Genomic DNA, 14526 nt, shown 5'->3' with positions numbered 1-14526 from the left:
TTCTTTAGAATTGTAAAGAACTTTAAGATTTCTTTACATATTATTCGTGATAAACTAAAGTGTGAGGCTTTACAAGTAATGTAATTAGCATTTATCTAACTTTACAGTTATTATTTTAAATATTTTATTTTTAAGTAACCTCTACCCCCAACATGGGCTCAAACTTAGAACCCTGAGATCAAGAGTCACATGCTGTACCGCCTGAGCCAGCCAGGTGTCCCTACATTCTTGTTTTTAAAGTTACACTATTAATAAATGAACTAGATTAATAACTGAAAACATAAAGTAACACTATTGAGTTCTTGAGTATAAGGTGAATTTTATCAATATAACTGTAGTCTGAAACACTCCCATTTAAAAAATTATAGTTCTTAAGTAATTATGCATCCTCATACTTAAATTAGTCCTTGGCAAGTTTTGTCCAAGTGTATTAATTTTTTTTACGGGATGGCGTTGAGCTTCCTAAACTATCTATATTTAAAAGTCATCCTGTGTTTTCTATTAGAGCAACAATTCTCTGGAAATGTACTGACTTATTTGCAAGATGATTTCTGATATAGAGTGAGATTTTTTTTAATTCTAAATTTTGTATGAATGTTATAAATTGTGCAGATTAACATAGGTTGCTACTGATAACAAAATGCCAAAATGTTATTGTTATTTATAGCTTTCAGTGTGCTTTCATTCTCATCAAAATGCTATGTAATGTAGACAATATTATCCTTGCTTTATTTATGTGACAACTGGATTCAACAAGGTAAAATGGATTACCCAAACCTCATGGCTCCCAAATAGAAGATATAAGGAGCCCATGCAAATTACTCATGAATCCTTTCATTCATTCATTCATTTAACAAATATATTAAACACTTATGTGCCAGGAACACTGCTTGGTACTAGAAATTCAAAGGTGAATAGGGCATATTCCTTTTTGTAGGAGGCTCAGATTCTTTGGGGAAAGATAGGTCTATAAACCCACAATTAGAGCATGAGGTAAAAATCTATTTTTTAATGTTTATTTATTCATTTTTGAGAGAGAAAGAGCACAAGCAAGTGGGTGAGGAGCAGAGAGGGGGAGAGAGAGAGAGAGAGAGAGAGAGAGAGAGAGAGAGAGAGAGAGAATCCCAAGCAGGCTCCATGCTATCAGTAGAGCCCCGTGTGGGGCTCAAACTCCCAGAGATCATGACCTGAACAAAATCAAGAGTCAGACACTGAACAGACGAAGCCCCCCAGGTGCCCTATAGGACATGAAGTGGAATCTTAACAGAGGTTTTTGCAGAGGGGGGAAACTTTTCTTATGGAGTAACTTATTTCAGGGGAGAGAGGCTTCACAGAATAAAGTGACATTATGGAGCAGAGACAATCTAAAATATAGCAAAAGACCCAGAGTAAAAACAGAATTTAGGTTGTTATGGAAGTTTTGAGACAACTCAATGTCTTGAAGTATAGTATACGTTGTAATCTGTGTGAATTTATGTGGCAAAACCAAAAAGGAAAAAGGGATGGCAGTGTAGACATAGATTAGAGAATTGTGAGAAATGGATGATAGGGAAAGATGAGCCGGGGTATGGAGAGGAAAAGGTATTAGGGGCTTTCAACAGAGGCCATGTCAGTGGGGCTAGACCAACGAGGCCAAATTCAGGAGTCACTTCTGATTTAGAATTGGTGGGATATAGAGGCGCCTTGGTGGCTCAGATGGTTAAGCGTCCAACTCTTGATTTTGCCTCAGGTCAGGATGTGATGGTTTATGAGATCGAGCCCCACATCAGGTTCTGCACTGGTGGTGTGGAACCTTCTTGGGTTTCTCTCTCTCTGCCCCTCCTCTGCTCCTACACATGCTCTCTCTCTCTCAAAATAAATAAAAGAAATTAAGAAAAGTAGAATTGATGGGATAGAGAGACAAGCATGGTGAGAAACAAAGAGATGAGTAAAGGATGACCTCCAGATTTCTAGCTTGGAAATGATTAACTCAAATTACAAGTAAAGATTAAGAGGAGAAAATAGGGATTGTTAACATGTCATATTTGAGGCTTCAAAAAAACAGCCAGATAAAGAACTTAGGTAAAGGCCAGAACCTGAAACCATGTGCTAATCACTTTGTAGATGAAGGGTAGGTAAAGTCTAAGTCTGGCCCAACACCTGTTTTTGTAAGTAGAATTTGGTTGGGACCCAGCCAAACCCCTTTGCTTCTGTTCAGTGTGTGGCTACTTTCAAGCTACAGTGGCAGAGTTAAGTACTTGTAACAAAGGCCACATGGCCAACAAAGCCTAAAATACTTACTCGTTGGGTGCCTGAGTAGCTGAGATGGTTAAGTGCCTGCACTCTGGATTTCGGCTCAGGTCATGATCTCATGGTCATGGGATCGAGCCCAGCGTTGGGCTCTGTACAGAGCCTGGTTAGGATTCTCTATCCTCTCTCTCTGCCCCTCCGCTGGCTCGCATTCTGTGTCTCTCAAAATAAAGAAACTTTAAAAATTAATTAACTAATTAATTAAATACTTACTTGAGAAAACTTTATAGAGAAAGTTGCCAATCTCTGTTGTATATGTTAGTTGAAATTTTAAAAGTTAAGGAGATTATGTAGGGGAATGTCCAGACAGGAAATCCAAGAGGCTCACCTATAATAACGAGATTTCTCTTTGAGGAAAAAATATGCCGACTTTTAAACATGGCAAAAGAGTCCTTTGTGATTGGAAAGAGGTCACATTAAGTGTTGATGTTGGTGAGCTAGTTCAAATAAAGTCCATCTTTTCTGTTTACTCATATGGCAATAAATGAAAACTTACTATGAGAAACCAGAGAAACAAAATGTGCAGAATTTCAGCAGTGGAGAGAGGGAATAAAGGCATGAGAATGGGTTGCTAAACTCAAGTATAATAGTCACTGTAAAAAAAACTTAAGAGCAGAGTACCATTCTAAAGTGGCTTGTAGCCTGAACCAGACTCACAACATAGACAGGATTAAGGGTATTATATTACAAAATAAAATGTCAATCCAGAGCTTTAAAAATACTAGCAATGGATATACTGAAAATAATAAAACTGAATGAAAAATCTATTACTTTATGTCAATGTATCTGTATTCCCTTGCCCTACTCTAGAAATATTTCAAATTATAAAATTTTTATTTACAGTGAGAGCAGAATTAGGTGAATTGAGGGAATTGAGTAGGAGAGACTTACTTTTCACTGCACACATTTTTGTTTTTCCACCATACACCATTATTTTGTTCCCTATGCACGTCTTACCTTGCAAAATAAAATAAAATGTCCTGTTTAGAAAACACACATCTTAGTTCACACTGTACATGAAAATGAAACCCTGGAGGATTACCAAGGTAAATGGGAAAAAGCAAATTAATAAAAATTTTTGCAAGAAAATAGGGAATATGTTAATGAATGTTGGATAGAGGAAGATTTCTTAAATATACATGTAAAGCGGTAATCAGAATTGAAAATAATACACCAGACTATGTTTTATATGAATAACTTCTGTACATCAAAAGACAACATTGAGAGTGTAAAACCGAAAGCCACAGCGTGTGAGGAGATACTGGGAACACACAAATAACTGATGAAGTACGTGCGTCCATAATTGAAGATTTCCTACAAATCTTTAAGAACAGACAATGATAGAAAACCGAGAGGAGTTCTTGAAAAGTGAAGGGGGGGGGGGCACAACGAGGGCTTGTGGGCTGCTGACAGTGTTTTATATCTTAGGATGGTGTTTCCAGAGTGATCAACTTATACTACATAGCAAATGTGTTTTATGTCTCACATTAACATAAGACTTTTGTCATTTTCACAAAGTAAGTAGTCCAAATGGCCAGTAAACACAGAAGGAATTTGCCAGCCCCACTAGAAGTCAGAGCCTGCAAATTAAAACTAAAATATCGCCATATATGACCCGGATGGTTGAGATTTGAGAGGCTGGCAGTCCCACTTGCTGGTGAGAACGTGGAGCCCTGGGGATTCTCATACACTTTCTCTTGGACTGTAAATTGCAAAGGGGAGTGTAAACTTTCATATGCTACTATGCTAGGAGTGAAAAACATCTGGTAGTATTTTGTCGCATTAAAGATGTACATAACCTGTGGCTCATCAGTTTCAGTCCTAGGTATATACTCCACAGAAATGCTTGTGCACACATTCCAGGAGATAGGTACAGGAATGCCCATAGCAGCATTATAATAGCTTCAAACCAGAAACACCTAAATATGTATTAACAGTTTTAAAAAGCATGCAGAAGAATATTATACAACAATGAATAAAGAAATATTTTTGATTAATTACATTTAAACATTTTTAACAAAAATCTTAAAAGTATAACTTTGTGGGGAGAAAAGGGGAAAAAGTATAATATTGAGCAAATAAACCCTCATATGAAATAATACATATTATATGGTTGCATTTATAAATTTTCAAAAGCATATACAACCAAAAACTCCATTGTTAGGGAGGCTTATTTAAATTTCAAAGCTCTAAGGGAATGATTACCATGAAAGTGAGGAAGGAGATTAAATTGTGGAGGTAGCAGGGAGTAGTGATTGAGGCAGTTCAAGAGGGTTTCTGGCTACTGGAGGGGCACCTGGGTGGCTCAGTCGGTTAAGTGTCTGTCTGTTCTGGATCAGGTCAAGATCTCACAGTTTTGTGAGTTCCAGAGCCCCACATTGGGCTCTGTGCTGACGGTGCAGAGCCTGCTTGGGATTCTCTCTCTCTCTCTCTCTCTCTCTCTCTCTCTCTCTCTCTCTCTCTCTCCTTCCCTCCCCCCCCCCCAGGGTGTCTCTCTCTCTCAAAATAAATAAATAAACTTAAAAATGTTTATCTTAAAGATGGGTTCTGGCTACTGGAAATTTGTTTTTAATTTCTTGGCTTTGGTGATGGCAACATGGGATTATACGTATCCTTCTCTATATTGTTTCACAATGAAAGGTGTTTCAAAAATACGTATAGTGTGGTTCGGGTCAGACATGGTAAACCATGGATTCTATGCTAGAGTCGTGATTCAGCTTCCATGAACTGGATAATGAATTACCCCACCAAAGAGACACTGGCATGTCTTGGAATTTATATTGGTGATTTGCTTTGCATTTGAAAATCTAAGCCAAACAGAGGCAGAATAATTAGACCAACAACTACTACAACTGTTTGTCGAACACTGCCAGACACTGTTCTGAGAAATTTAAATACATTCCTTCATTTCACCCTCACAATTAACCTTTGGGAAAAAGTAGGAACTACTTTTATACTTACTTTTCAGCGAGGTCCCTGACTTGTCCAAGGCCACACAGTAAATTGTGAAGCCAGAATTCCAGCCTTGGCAGTGTGACCACTGTGCTCTGTTTGCTTGAAGAGGTGAGATCATGGGTCCAGGTACAAGCATGTATCCAGAGAGTGTTTGCAGTGAGACGGACACTCAGGAAGCTGGAGTAGAGTCTAATTATGCATGAATGGACCTGGGTCCAGTATATTAACAAATAGGCATGAGAGGACATACTTCAGCCTAGAAATCTTGAGCATTGTCTTAGGAGAGAAAAATAAAAGGGGTATCAGCGGGGTAGGGCAAGTTAGAGCCGTGGGAGCTCTCCTCAGAGTAAGTCAGGTTCTGTAGAAAAAGAAAAAAACCCGTAAGTGCTAGCATTCTTAGGTTTTACTACATAATTGTATTACTGGGAAAGTGGTGGTGGGGGGGGTGGTGGTGGTTGGGGACGAGTAAGGTACCATGATTTGGGACAAAGAACTAATTTAACTTTATTTATCAACACCTACAGTTTGAACCATGAGACGTTAGTGGAGGTACCTCCTACTCACCTCATCAAAGATGAAATATGTAGGAAGAAATAATCAACAGCCTAATGCTGAGTTAGCAGACCCAAGTATGAAGCCACAATGGATGTGTCAGAAGGCGACTAGGATATTATTTATTTAAATCTATTTCATAGAATTGAGCACCACCTTAATGACCCGAAAGTGTTAAAGTAGGTCCCAAAGTACCTAAATTACTCCCTAAATGTAATTTATGCTCGAGAATAATCTGACTAACTTGATTTAGAACAGCAGGAAATAAGTTCTGCTGCACATAAATGAAGCAGCAGTGTAATTTTAAATACTGCTTGCATAGTGAATGAGAAGTTTCATATTTGCAAAATTTTAAAATCACTTGATTTATTATCCATATGTTTATACTGACATCTCTGTCCTTTTTTTAGTTGGTTTTACATTTCCTCTTACTGCCAGGGGAAAAAAAAAACAACCAAATTCCTCCCCCCCGCCCCACACACTAATAATGTAGAGGGTAAAACTTATATTTATTTTCCTGAATGGTATTTTGAATATCTCTCTGTGTTTCTAGTTGTCGCTGCCTTTTTCCTCCATCCTGGGCAGTCCGATAAGAGCCTAGTGACTGATTAGAGATGAAATTTATAAATGTAACATTGTAAAGCTAGAACAATTTATATATATTCTTTGAGAATTTTCCTCGGTGGGTAAGGGTGTAAGTTTAAAAGCAGTCGTGATAGAAAATGATATTTTACATAGTAAATTCAAGAATAGATTTAGACTTTGCTGTTAGCAACACATATTAAAATGCTGAAAAGTATATTTTAAAATTTTATGCAATGCTTGAAATGGAGTTTAAAATATTATTACTCGCATTAAATGCCGTCACGTGTAAAGTGCATGCTTTTATTCTTTAATATTTTGTTTGAATAGACGTACTCATTTTTTAACATTAATTTTAACAATAAAATTAAATCAACTTTGCAGTTTTCAAAGTTTTAGCGCGTGCAGGCCATAATGAATACTCTAGATTTAGATGTTTGCAAAGTGACAGTGTTAGTAGTTCAAACCAAGTCTTTTAATGCAAAAGTTTGGGTTGCAGAAGTTGGGGGGAAAGGGAGCGAGGGGGAAAGACGGCGTTTCAAGAATAAGGTACTGATGTACAACGGCATACAGGCCTGAGGCAGCAGCAGGGCCTGGGGAACCACAGAGAGCCCTGTGTGGCTGACAAGTCCATCCTGTCTCATTTTTTGTGGGTCTGGAACAAGGCTGTAAGACTATGAGCAGGGGCCCACAGCCCGTTTCCCTTTTCTTCCTACCTCTGGCTGTGCCTTGCAGAGCCAGGAATACTGTGATCATTAGGATCTATGGGCCCTTAGGGTTTTCTTCTTGTGAGAATCTTGGAGGCAAGATGATCTCTGGAAAGGAACAGGGCTTGGAAGGGGAGGAGGCTTTGCGGAACCTAGTAGAAGGTGGTCGTCTCCAGCGCGGTGATGGGTGGAGGGACACCTCTGGGAAGCAGCCTAGAATGAAAAGTTGGTATTTAGAGGACACGTGGGAGAACAGCCGCCTGCCCATCGCTGAAAAGAGTCGGCAAGAGGCTGATTTTGGTGGTGGGGTAGGGGGAAGCAAAGCAAAGTAGGAGGGAGACCGATGGCTGCTATAGAGGTAGAATGGTAAATTGTGACTAGATGTCAACTCCTGTGTGCGTTGGTTAGCTTCCGCCTGTTTCTCGGGCTCTGGTAGTGGGAAGAGTGTTGCAGGCGGTAGTCGTGAGCGTGTGAACCTGCCTTTTGAAATTCTTGGAAGTTACTGCATTTTTCTGAGTATCAAAGTATGAAGTGCACGTTGTAGAAACACTTAACAACATGGAAAACTATACGGTGAAAGTCGAAGTCAACTATAGTCTCACCAAGATGGGACAGTACCAACTATGTCTCATGGCTTTTTAGATTCTCTTTTAACCACAACTTTGACTGTAGTGATGTGTCTAGAAGACGGATGCAGTGTACACTTTTCTGTTAAAGGAAATAAATGCCTATGGTGTATCCTTAAGTCATTTATTGTGTATTAGACAGAGCCAAAAATATAAGAAAACAAAATAATGATTAAACATGCAAAATATTTCCAACGTCATTTTGAGGTTGATGGATATACCATATTTGAGCAACTCTAGAAAGCCCTTAATTATGAAAGGCAGAATTCATTCCTTTAAACTAGCTAGAGTTACAGATTACCCCTTTTGGCTACCATTGGCTGACTTTTTAATGCTAACAAGATACTGTTTTAGATATTTTTAACGTAACAAACAGTTCATCATTAAATGTGGTATCTGATAAAATGCAATGTAGCTGTAGATGCATTATTAAATATTTGGAAGACAATAAAGAAGATAAAAAGAAACAAAAATCCTACAAGTATCTCTTTGAATTATTCAACTGGTAAGACTTCATCCTGAAAAAAGGAAATCCCACGAAAGAAACTGGCAGACCGTGAAGGGCATGATGGAAGCCAGGGAGATCCGAGTTAGAATCCCCTTTCTGGCATCTTACTCTGTTTACTTTTTGGCAGGCTGTGCAGCCTCTCACTTTTCTCTGGTAGAAAATGGGAACAATAATTGTTGCAGTGCAGGGGTGCTGCAGGAATCCAAGAATAAGTAAAAACTCAGGGCCCGCTGCCTGGCTTATAATAACCGTTAAGAAATCTTAATTCCGTTCTCTTCCCAATAAAAACAAGAGGGAGTTGGGGTATTATCTCAGTTCTAAAATAATTTATAGTTCCTAAATGGAGGTACAGATCTGAAAAGATGTTGAGATATTCAAAATTAGAACCCATTGAAACTTTAAGTGTAGACTTCCTAGAACTTCTACAGGCTTATTCGACTCTGAGGCAGCCCCACAGCCAAGAATTCTTCAGGATGGTTTTGGTTTCATGACAGCAAATACCTTTTTGGACAGGCCCCAGGAGACCCACTAGTTCATAAGCCCCATAAGACTTTAAAACTTACTTTGCAGAGTATTTTTCACCTTGACTGTACATTCGGATAATTGGGGTGCTTTTAAAAATATGAGTATCAGGATCCCACCTGAAAAGATACTCATGGTTCTTATGTGCAACTGTCTTAGGATAAACATACAGCCCTGACTCATTTCTGCCTCAGTCACTTCTGTGACTGGAACATGACCAAATACTTCCTTCTTAATATTCTTTTCTCGTGGGATAATAACACAATACCTTACACTAAGTTCTTTCACCATTCCAGGTGAAAATGTTAGCAGATGCAATAAAGCAACATTAAAGGAAGACGACACTCATCACCTGGTTTAGATGAGTCTATGAGTTAGTTGGTTGCTTATATCTGATCTGACGGTGTAAGTTACATCTGTCATCTTGGATGCTTGAGGACCTTAATGAATAAACTCTTTCAGATCAGAAGTAATACCAAATTTGTAGGCTTCATGAGATAATTTGATTTTGACTCAAAACATATGTTGACATTGACCCTCTTTCTATCTTTGAAATACTTATTAGATGCTAATATACTTTTTAAATTCCTGGAACTTTTTTTTTTTTTTACAAATTAAATATGCTAATAGGGAAGAAAATGTTAATACTCCATAATTGTTGTTTTTAGCTTTGTTTCAGTCAAGAAATGTGTTTGATTTTGAAGGGAAAATTTATAGCCTTTTATTTTAATTCATCCTTTTTTATTCAGTATCATTTACCTCTGTTAAATGAAACTGAAATCTACAAATGTGAGAACCGATCAAAATAATATCCTTGCCAATGTAGCAAAACATACATGCTATGTCCATATAATTGGTATAATCTATTTATTTTACTTGATCCATATTTTTGCCTCTAGGCGATTTGACAGATCTGTGGAAAAGTGGCGGCGGTTTCATTATGATATGAAGATACTTAATCAATGGCTAACAGAAGCTGAACAGTTTCTCAAAAAGACACAGATTCCTGAGAATTGGGAACATGCCAAATACAAATGGTGTCTTAAGGTAAGGTTTTGAGGCCTCTTTTTTCAAACTGTGTTTATCTTCACCACAATATCACAACTTTTTAGCTGCTTTAAGCTCAGGCTGTGAAGGATGACGGCAATGTACAATTCCTGACTTTTGTTGTGATCACTACACATACAGAGCATCATTGTAATGACCATGTTGGGAGACTGTGCTGTGGACTACTTGTCTCAAGGTGAGAGTTAGCCTAGGTATAACTGGCTTATCTGATGAACTGCAAAGTATAATTGAATCTGTGATACAGGGAAGCATCTTGCAGCAGGGTGTCCTGTGGCTTTGGGGTAGTTTGTGTTTTTGCCTTATGTTGAATCCTGTCCAGGAGGAGAACCTGTGGTAGACTTAGCAATAATGTAGTTCTGGAAATATCCATCATGATAAAAGTATAGTTCTGTTTCCCTAGGGACAGCTGTGGTGATGTAGCAATATTTGTATATATTCTATTGACAAAATGCCTTCTGAGATAGTCCAGAGGCCAAAACAATGCAGAGTTAATTGGGGGTACTTATTGACTTTTTTATGGCTTATGTTAATGGAAACGCAACATATGGATTATAACCAGCGTATAGTTTATTTTCAAGTTGCTGTGTCTTTTGAGTGTGCAAATAAAGATAAATTAGATTTTAGAGGTTATAACTTAGGTTATAAAATATATAGTTTAGGTACAAGATATGCTGAGTTTATTACACCAAGTCTTAAGTACTTTTTGCAACTGTTTTAGCTCAAATTGTTCATGTACCAGTTTTCAGTCAAGCAGATTTGAATTGTGGCTGGATTCATAAAAGCAGTGTCATATTCAAATTTACAGTTCTCTATTCTCAAATAGTTTTTTTGCATGGCAAAAATACCTTTTGATATTAATAAAGTAAGCTTGCAAGCACTTACTCATATGTAGGCAATGTAAACATATGGCATGAATAATTTTAAAGTCTTTTGTAATTATATGTATATCAAACTTGTATATACATCAGCATTGGCATTAGAGATAGAAGAAAGGCACGGCTTTCCAATCTGCCATCATACAGAAAATACGTTTTGTAATAGCACTTAAGTAAACTTTGAGCTCCTGCAGCATCCCTAGGTCTCTAAAATATGTGTCACAAAGGTGCCATTGAGGAGATGTTAAACTTCTTGCCATTGCCAGAGATACCCTATACAAGTAGTTATATATTTTAATCTGGTTTTATTATTTAAAAATATATACACTCACTATAAAAAATAAAGCAATGCACAAGTGTGTGTATACTTCCATTCTACTCCTCAGGGAGTGGTTGTTTGGATATGGATTTTGGTACATATTTCAGGTCAGCATCTTTGGGGAAGCCCCCTCTGAGATGGCGATTAGCATATGGAAGGCTGATTAGGGAGTGCTTTTGGAAATCGAGAAATTGGTTTATGATGCGCCTTGGTATAATTTTCTTCATGTTTCTTGTTCTTGAGGCCTCTTAAGCTTCTTGGAAAATATGGGTTTTTAATTTCCCTCAAATGTAGAATTTTTAAGGCGTTAGTTTTTAGGTTCGGTTCCTTTTTATTTTCGGTCTTTTTTCCTGTGTAATTCGTTTTACATGATTTATATTGTCAAATTGACCATCGAATCTTTTGCTATGTCTAATCTGTGGTTAATCCCATCTAGTGTACCTTTTCAACCGCAGACATTATTGTTTTGTGTGATTCAACACATTGTCAAAGTATGATTTGGGTCTTGTTACATCTTTCATGTCTCTACTCAACTTATCACTCTTTCCTCTACCTTTTTGAAAATGTGGAATACAATTATAACAACTGTTAAAATGTCCTTGCCTTGTAATTGTATCATCTGTGTCTATTTTGGGTTAATTTCAATTAATTTTTCTCTTCATTATGGGTGTTATTTCCCCGCTTCTTTGGATGACTGGTAATTTTCACTGGATGCCAGATGTGAATTTTAACTTGTTGAGTGCTTCATATTTTTGCGCAGGTAAAGATTCTCGACCTTTGTTCTGGGACACAGTTAGTTTATTGGAAACAATTTGATCTTTTGAGCACCTCTCTTTTAGACTTTGTGAGTTTTGAGCGGAGCAGCCTAAGTCCAGTGACCCACTACTGAAACAAAACCCCTCTGAGTACGGTCTCTGATGCCCTGTGAATGATGAAGTTTTCTACTGTGGCTGGCAGGAGCAGGCACTATTCCAGCCATTTGTGAGCTCTGGTGACTGTTACTTTAATCTTTTTGTGTAGCTCTCTCCCTAGTCATGTGTAGTTTCCTCACATGTGCCAGCTGATCAGGATTCAGCTGTAGACTGGAAAGGAACTCTCTAGGTCTCCAGTGTTCTCTCTCTGTGCATCTATCTCCTATTTGGTACTCTGCCCTGTGACCCGTAGCCACCTTGCACTCCAAGGAGTCCCAGCTTTGTCTCATCAACTCAGGGAGCCCTCCTAGCTTTGTGATGGTTTCTTATCCTTTGTCACAGCCTTGATTTCTCTTCCGACAGTAACCTGGAGCAAATGTAGACTCACGTCATTTGTCTCTAATTTCTCAAAGATCTGTATCTGTCATTGCCTGATAAATAATGGCTTCACAGCCATCACTTCATACATTCTGTCCATTTTATCAAGCTTTTAGCCAGTAAGTTAAATCTGTTGCCTGTTACTCCAGCTTGGCTAGAAGCTGCTAATTGATGTCATAAGATCTTTTAGTACATTTACTTCTATATACTCTTGCAACTGTGTAATGCTGGTAAATGCTTTAAGAGTGTCTTAAGATCCCCAGTTCTTGACAGTGTGGTTTAACTGAAATGTATAAACATCTTTTAAAAACTCTTTCCCTTAACTGGAGGACTTTTTTTAAATGACTATTTTATTTAGACTGTTTTTGACTCCATTTATACATGAAATATGGAAGGGAATTCTGGATGTCCAGGGAAAAGTCCTTTTAGCTAAGAAACTGTGAATGATATTGCAAGTCCTTTAAAAAGTTAAGGTGTTTTTTCCCCTGGTGTTTAGAAAGCTCCAAGATCATGCACATGCACATACATAAGATGCCTGGGGTTATCCTTCCATTCTGGTAAGTCTCAGAAAAAGAGTCCAGAAAGACTCTGTAAGGCACCACCGTTAGTAGGACACACAGAAGCTCTGATAATTTCAGCTATCTTGGCCGTAATCATTATCAACTGAGGAATAACAATTAAGAGAAAGAGTTTAAATTTTTGCTTAGAAATTATTTTAGGAAACAGAATGTTGATGGTGCCTGTTAGTAGCAGAGAGATTTGTTGGCATGGGCCAGTAATGGTTGCTTTGAGGAAAATCAACCAAGCAGCCCATATACTAAACAGATATATACAGCGGTACATGGGGATTTAAAGCCTCATATATAGAAGGTTTAGCAACAGTATCACGTCTAGATATGAAATAAAATAAAAAGATTGTACAATGTTGTAAGCGTTTATATATTTCTATCAAACTGCATTTTATTTCACTCATTCACTTAAAAAAAAAAAAAGATCAGTGTCCTACTGACTCTTGGTGTTGTCATTCAAAATAAAATGACTGCCAACACCAGAAAGATGGTCTGGTTCTGTGCAACTCAATGATGTTTTTCTCTGTGACAAGTTAATACAATTAAATATATGAATCCATGTTTTTCAAGATATTCCAAAAATTTCTTTATGCCACCGTAGAAAAATTACATGTTTTTCATGAGAATATATCAATTATGTTATATGCCACTAAAAACTCACTTGTTAATACATTCACTCAATTACTTGTGCCTCCTCTTATATATTCATGCCACAAGCAGTAACTGAATGCATGTGCAAAGTTATATTACCCACAAAAATATTGACATGCCACATTAGGTAGGCTCTGATAAAAGTTTTGAAGATTGGCTAAGAGGTTGGAAGGCACATTCAGAAAGTGTGGGCTCAAATCCTAATTCCTTTAGCTTAATAGCTGCAGAATCTTAGAAAAGTGTCTTAAGTCTCTCCATGCCTCTGCTGTCTCTTCTCTTAAATAGGAATAAAAGTGCAATCTGCATATAGCACTTAGAATTGCATTCTCCCCAACATAATTACTCATTAAAATGAAAGATATTATTATAACTTCATAAGTGCTTAGCCTATATCTATAAAAACACAAATGTATTCACTTAATTACTGTCCCCAGACGTCGGAAATGCAGATTGAACAACCTGGCAATTTCACTAAACCTTGTTTTTTTTTAATGAATTATGACATTTTCTCAAAGGACAGCTCTTGGATTAGGAATCGAGGAAAATTCTAGTCCAGCCAAGCACATCCTCCTCAGATAGCTGATACTTCTGCCTACCCATTTTAGAGCAAGAAGAAATGTTAATGGGGGTTTTCAAAGGGAGAGCTGAACACCAGGAAAGAGAGTTATGAAAATAACACGAACTCCTATAGTAACCGTGAATTGGTGCACCAGGAAGTACCTTGAATGAAAAAGGAAAAATGGAAATCATGATGTGTCCTAACATTTAGCTTTACAGGTTATTCCAGAGTAAAAAGAAGTAAGTTTTAAAACATGGACTGTTATTTAATGGGGTTGAAAATTCTTGAGGTTTACAGTAGAAATGATCAAAATCGCCATTAGATCGAATATTTTAAAAACTGGAATATTCTTGCTGTTAATGGAAATGGAGCCTGTTTGTTCTTTGGAGTAGTGCTGCTCTGTGGACCATATTTCAGCTCTGGAAAGCAGTTTGCAGTTACTCAATAAATTAAAC

At 37.5% G+C, this 14526-nt stretch overlaps 1 protein-coding gene across 16 annotated transcripts in view; it reads left to right on the top strand.

Moving 5' to 3' along the window:
• The window catches only part of DMD (dystrophin), a 2092562-nt gene that overhangs the window by 1019830 nt on the left and 1058206 nt on the right, over positions 1–14526 (top strand). For all 16 annotated transcript variants that reach the window (XM_053201917.1, XM_053201921.1, XM_053201923.1 and 13 more), the window contains one exon: positions 9641–9788. In XM_053201917.1, coding sequence (XP_053057892.1) covers positions 9641–9788 — 148 coding nt within the window. The remainder of the gene's footprint in view (positions 1–9640; positions 9789–14526) is intronic.

The sequence above is a fragment of the Acinonyx jubatus genome, chromosome X (genome assembly GCF_027475565.1).
Source record: "Acinonyx jubatus isolate Ajub_Pintada_27869175 chromosome X, VMU_Ajub_asm_v1.0, whole genome shotgun sequence".
Classification (NCBI taxonomy): Eukaryota; Metazoa; Chordata; class Mammalia; order Carnivora; family Felidae; genus Acinonyx; species Acinonyx jubatus.
This window is presented reverse-complemented; position numbering and strand designations above follow the sequence as displayed.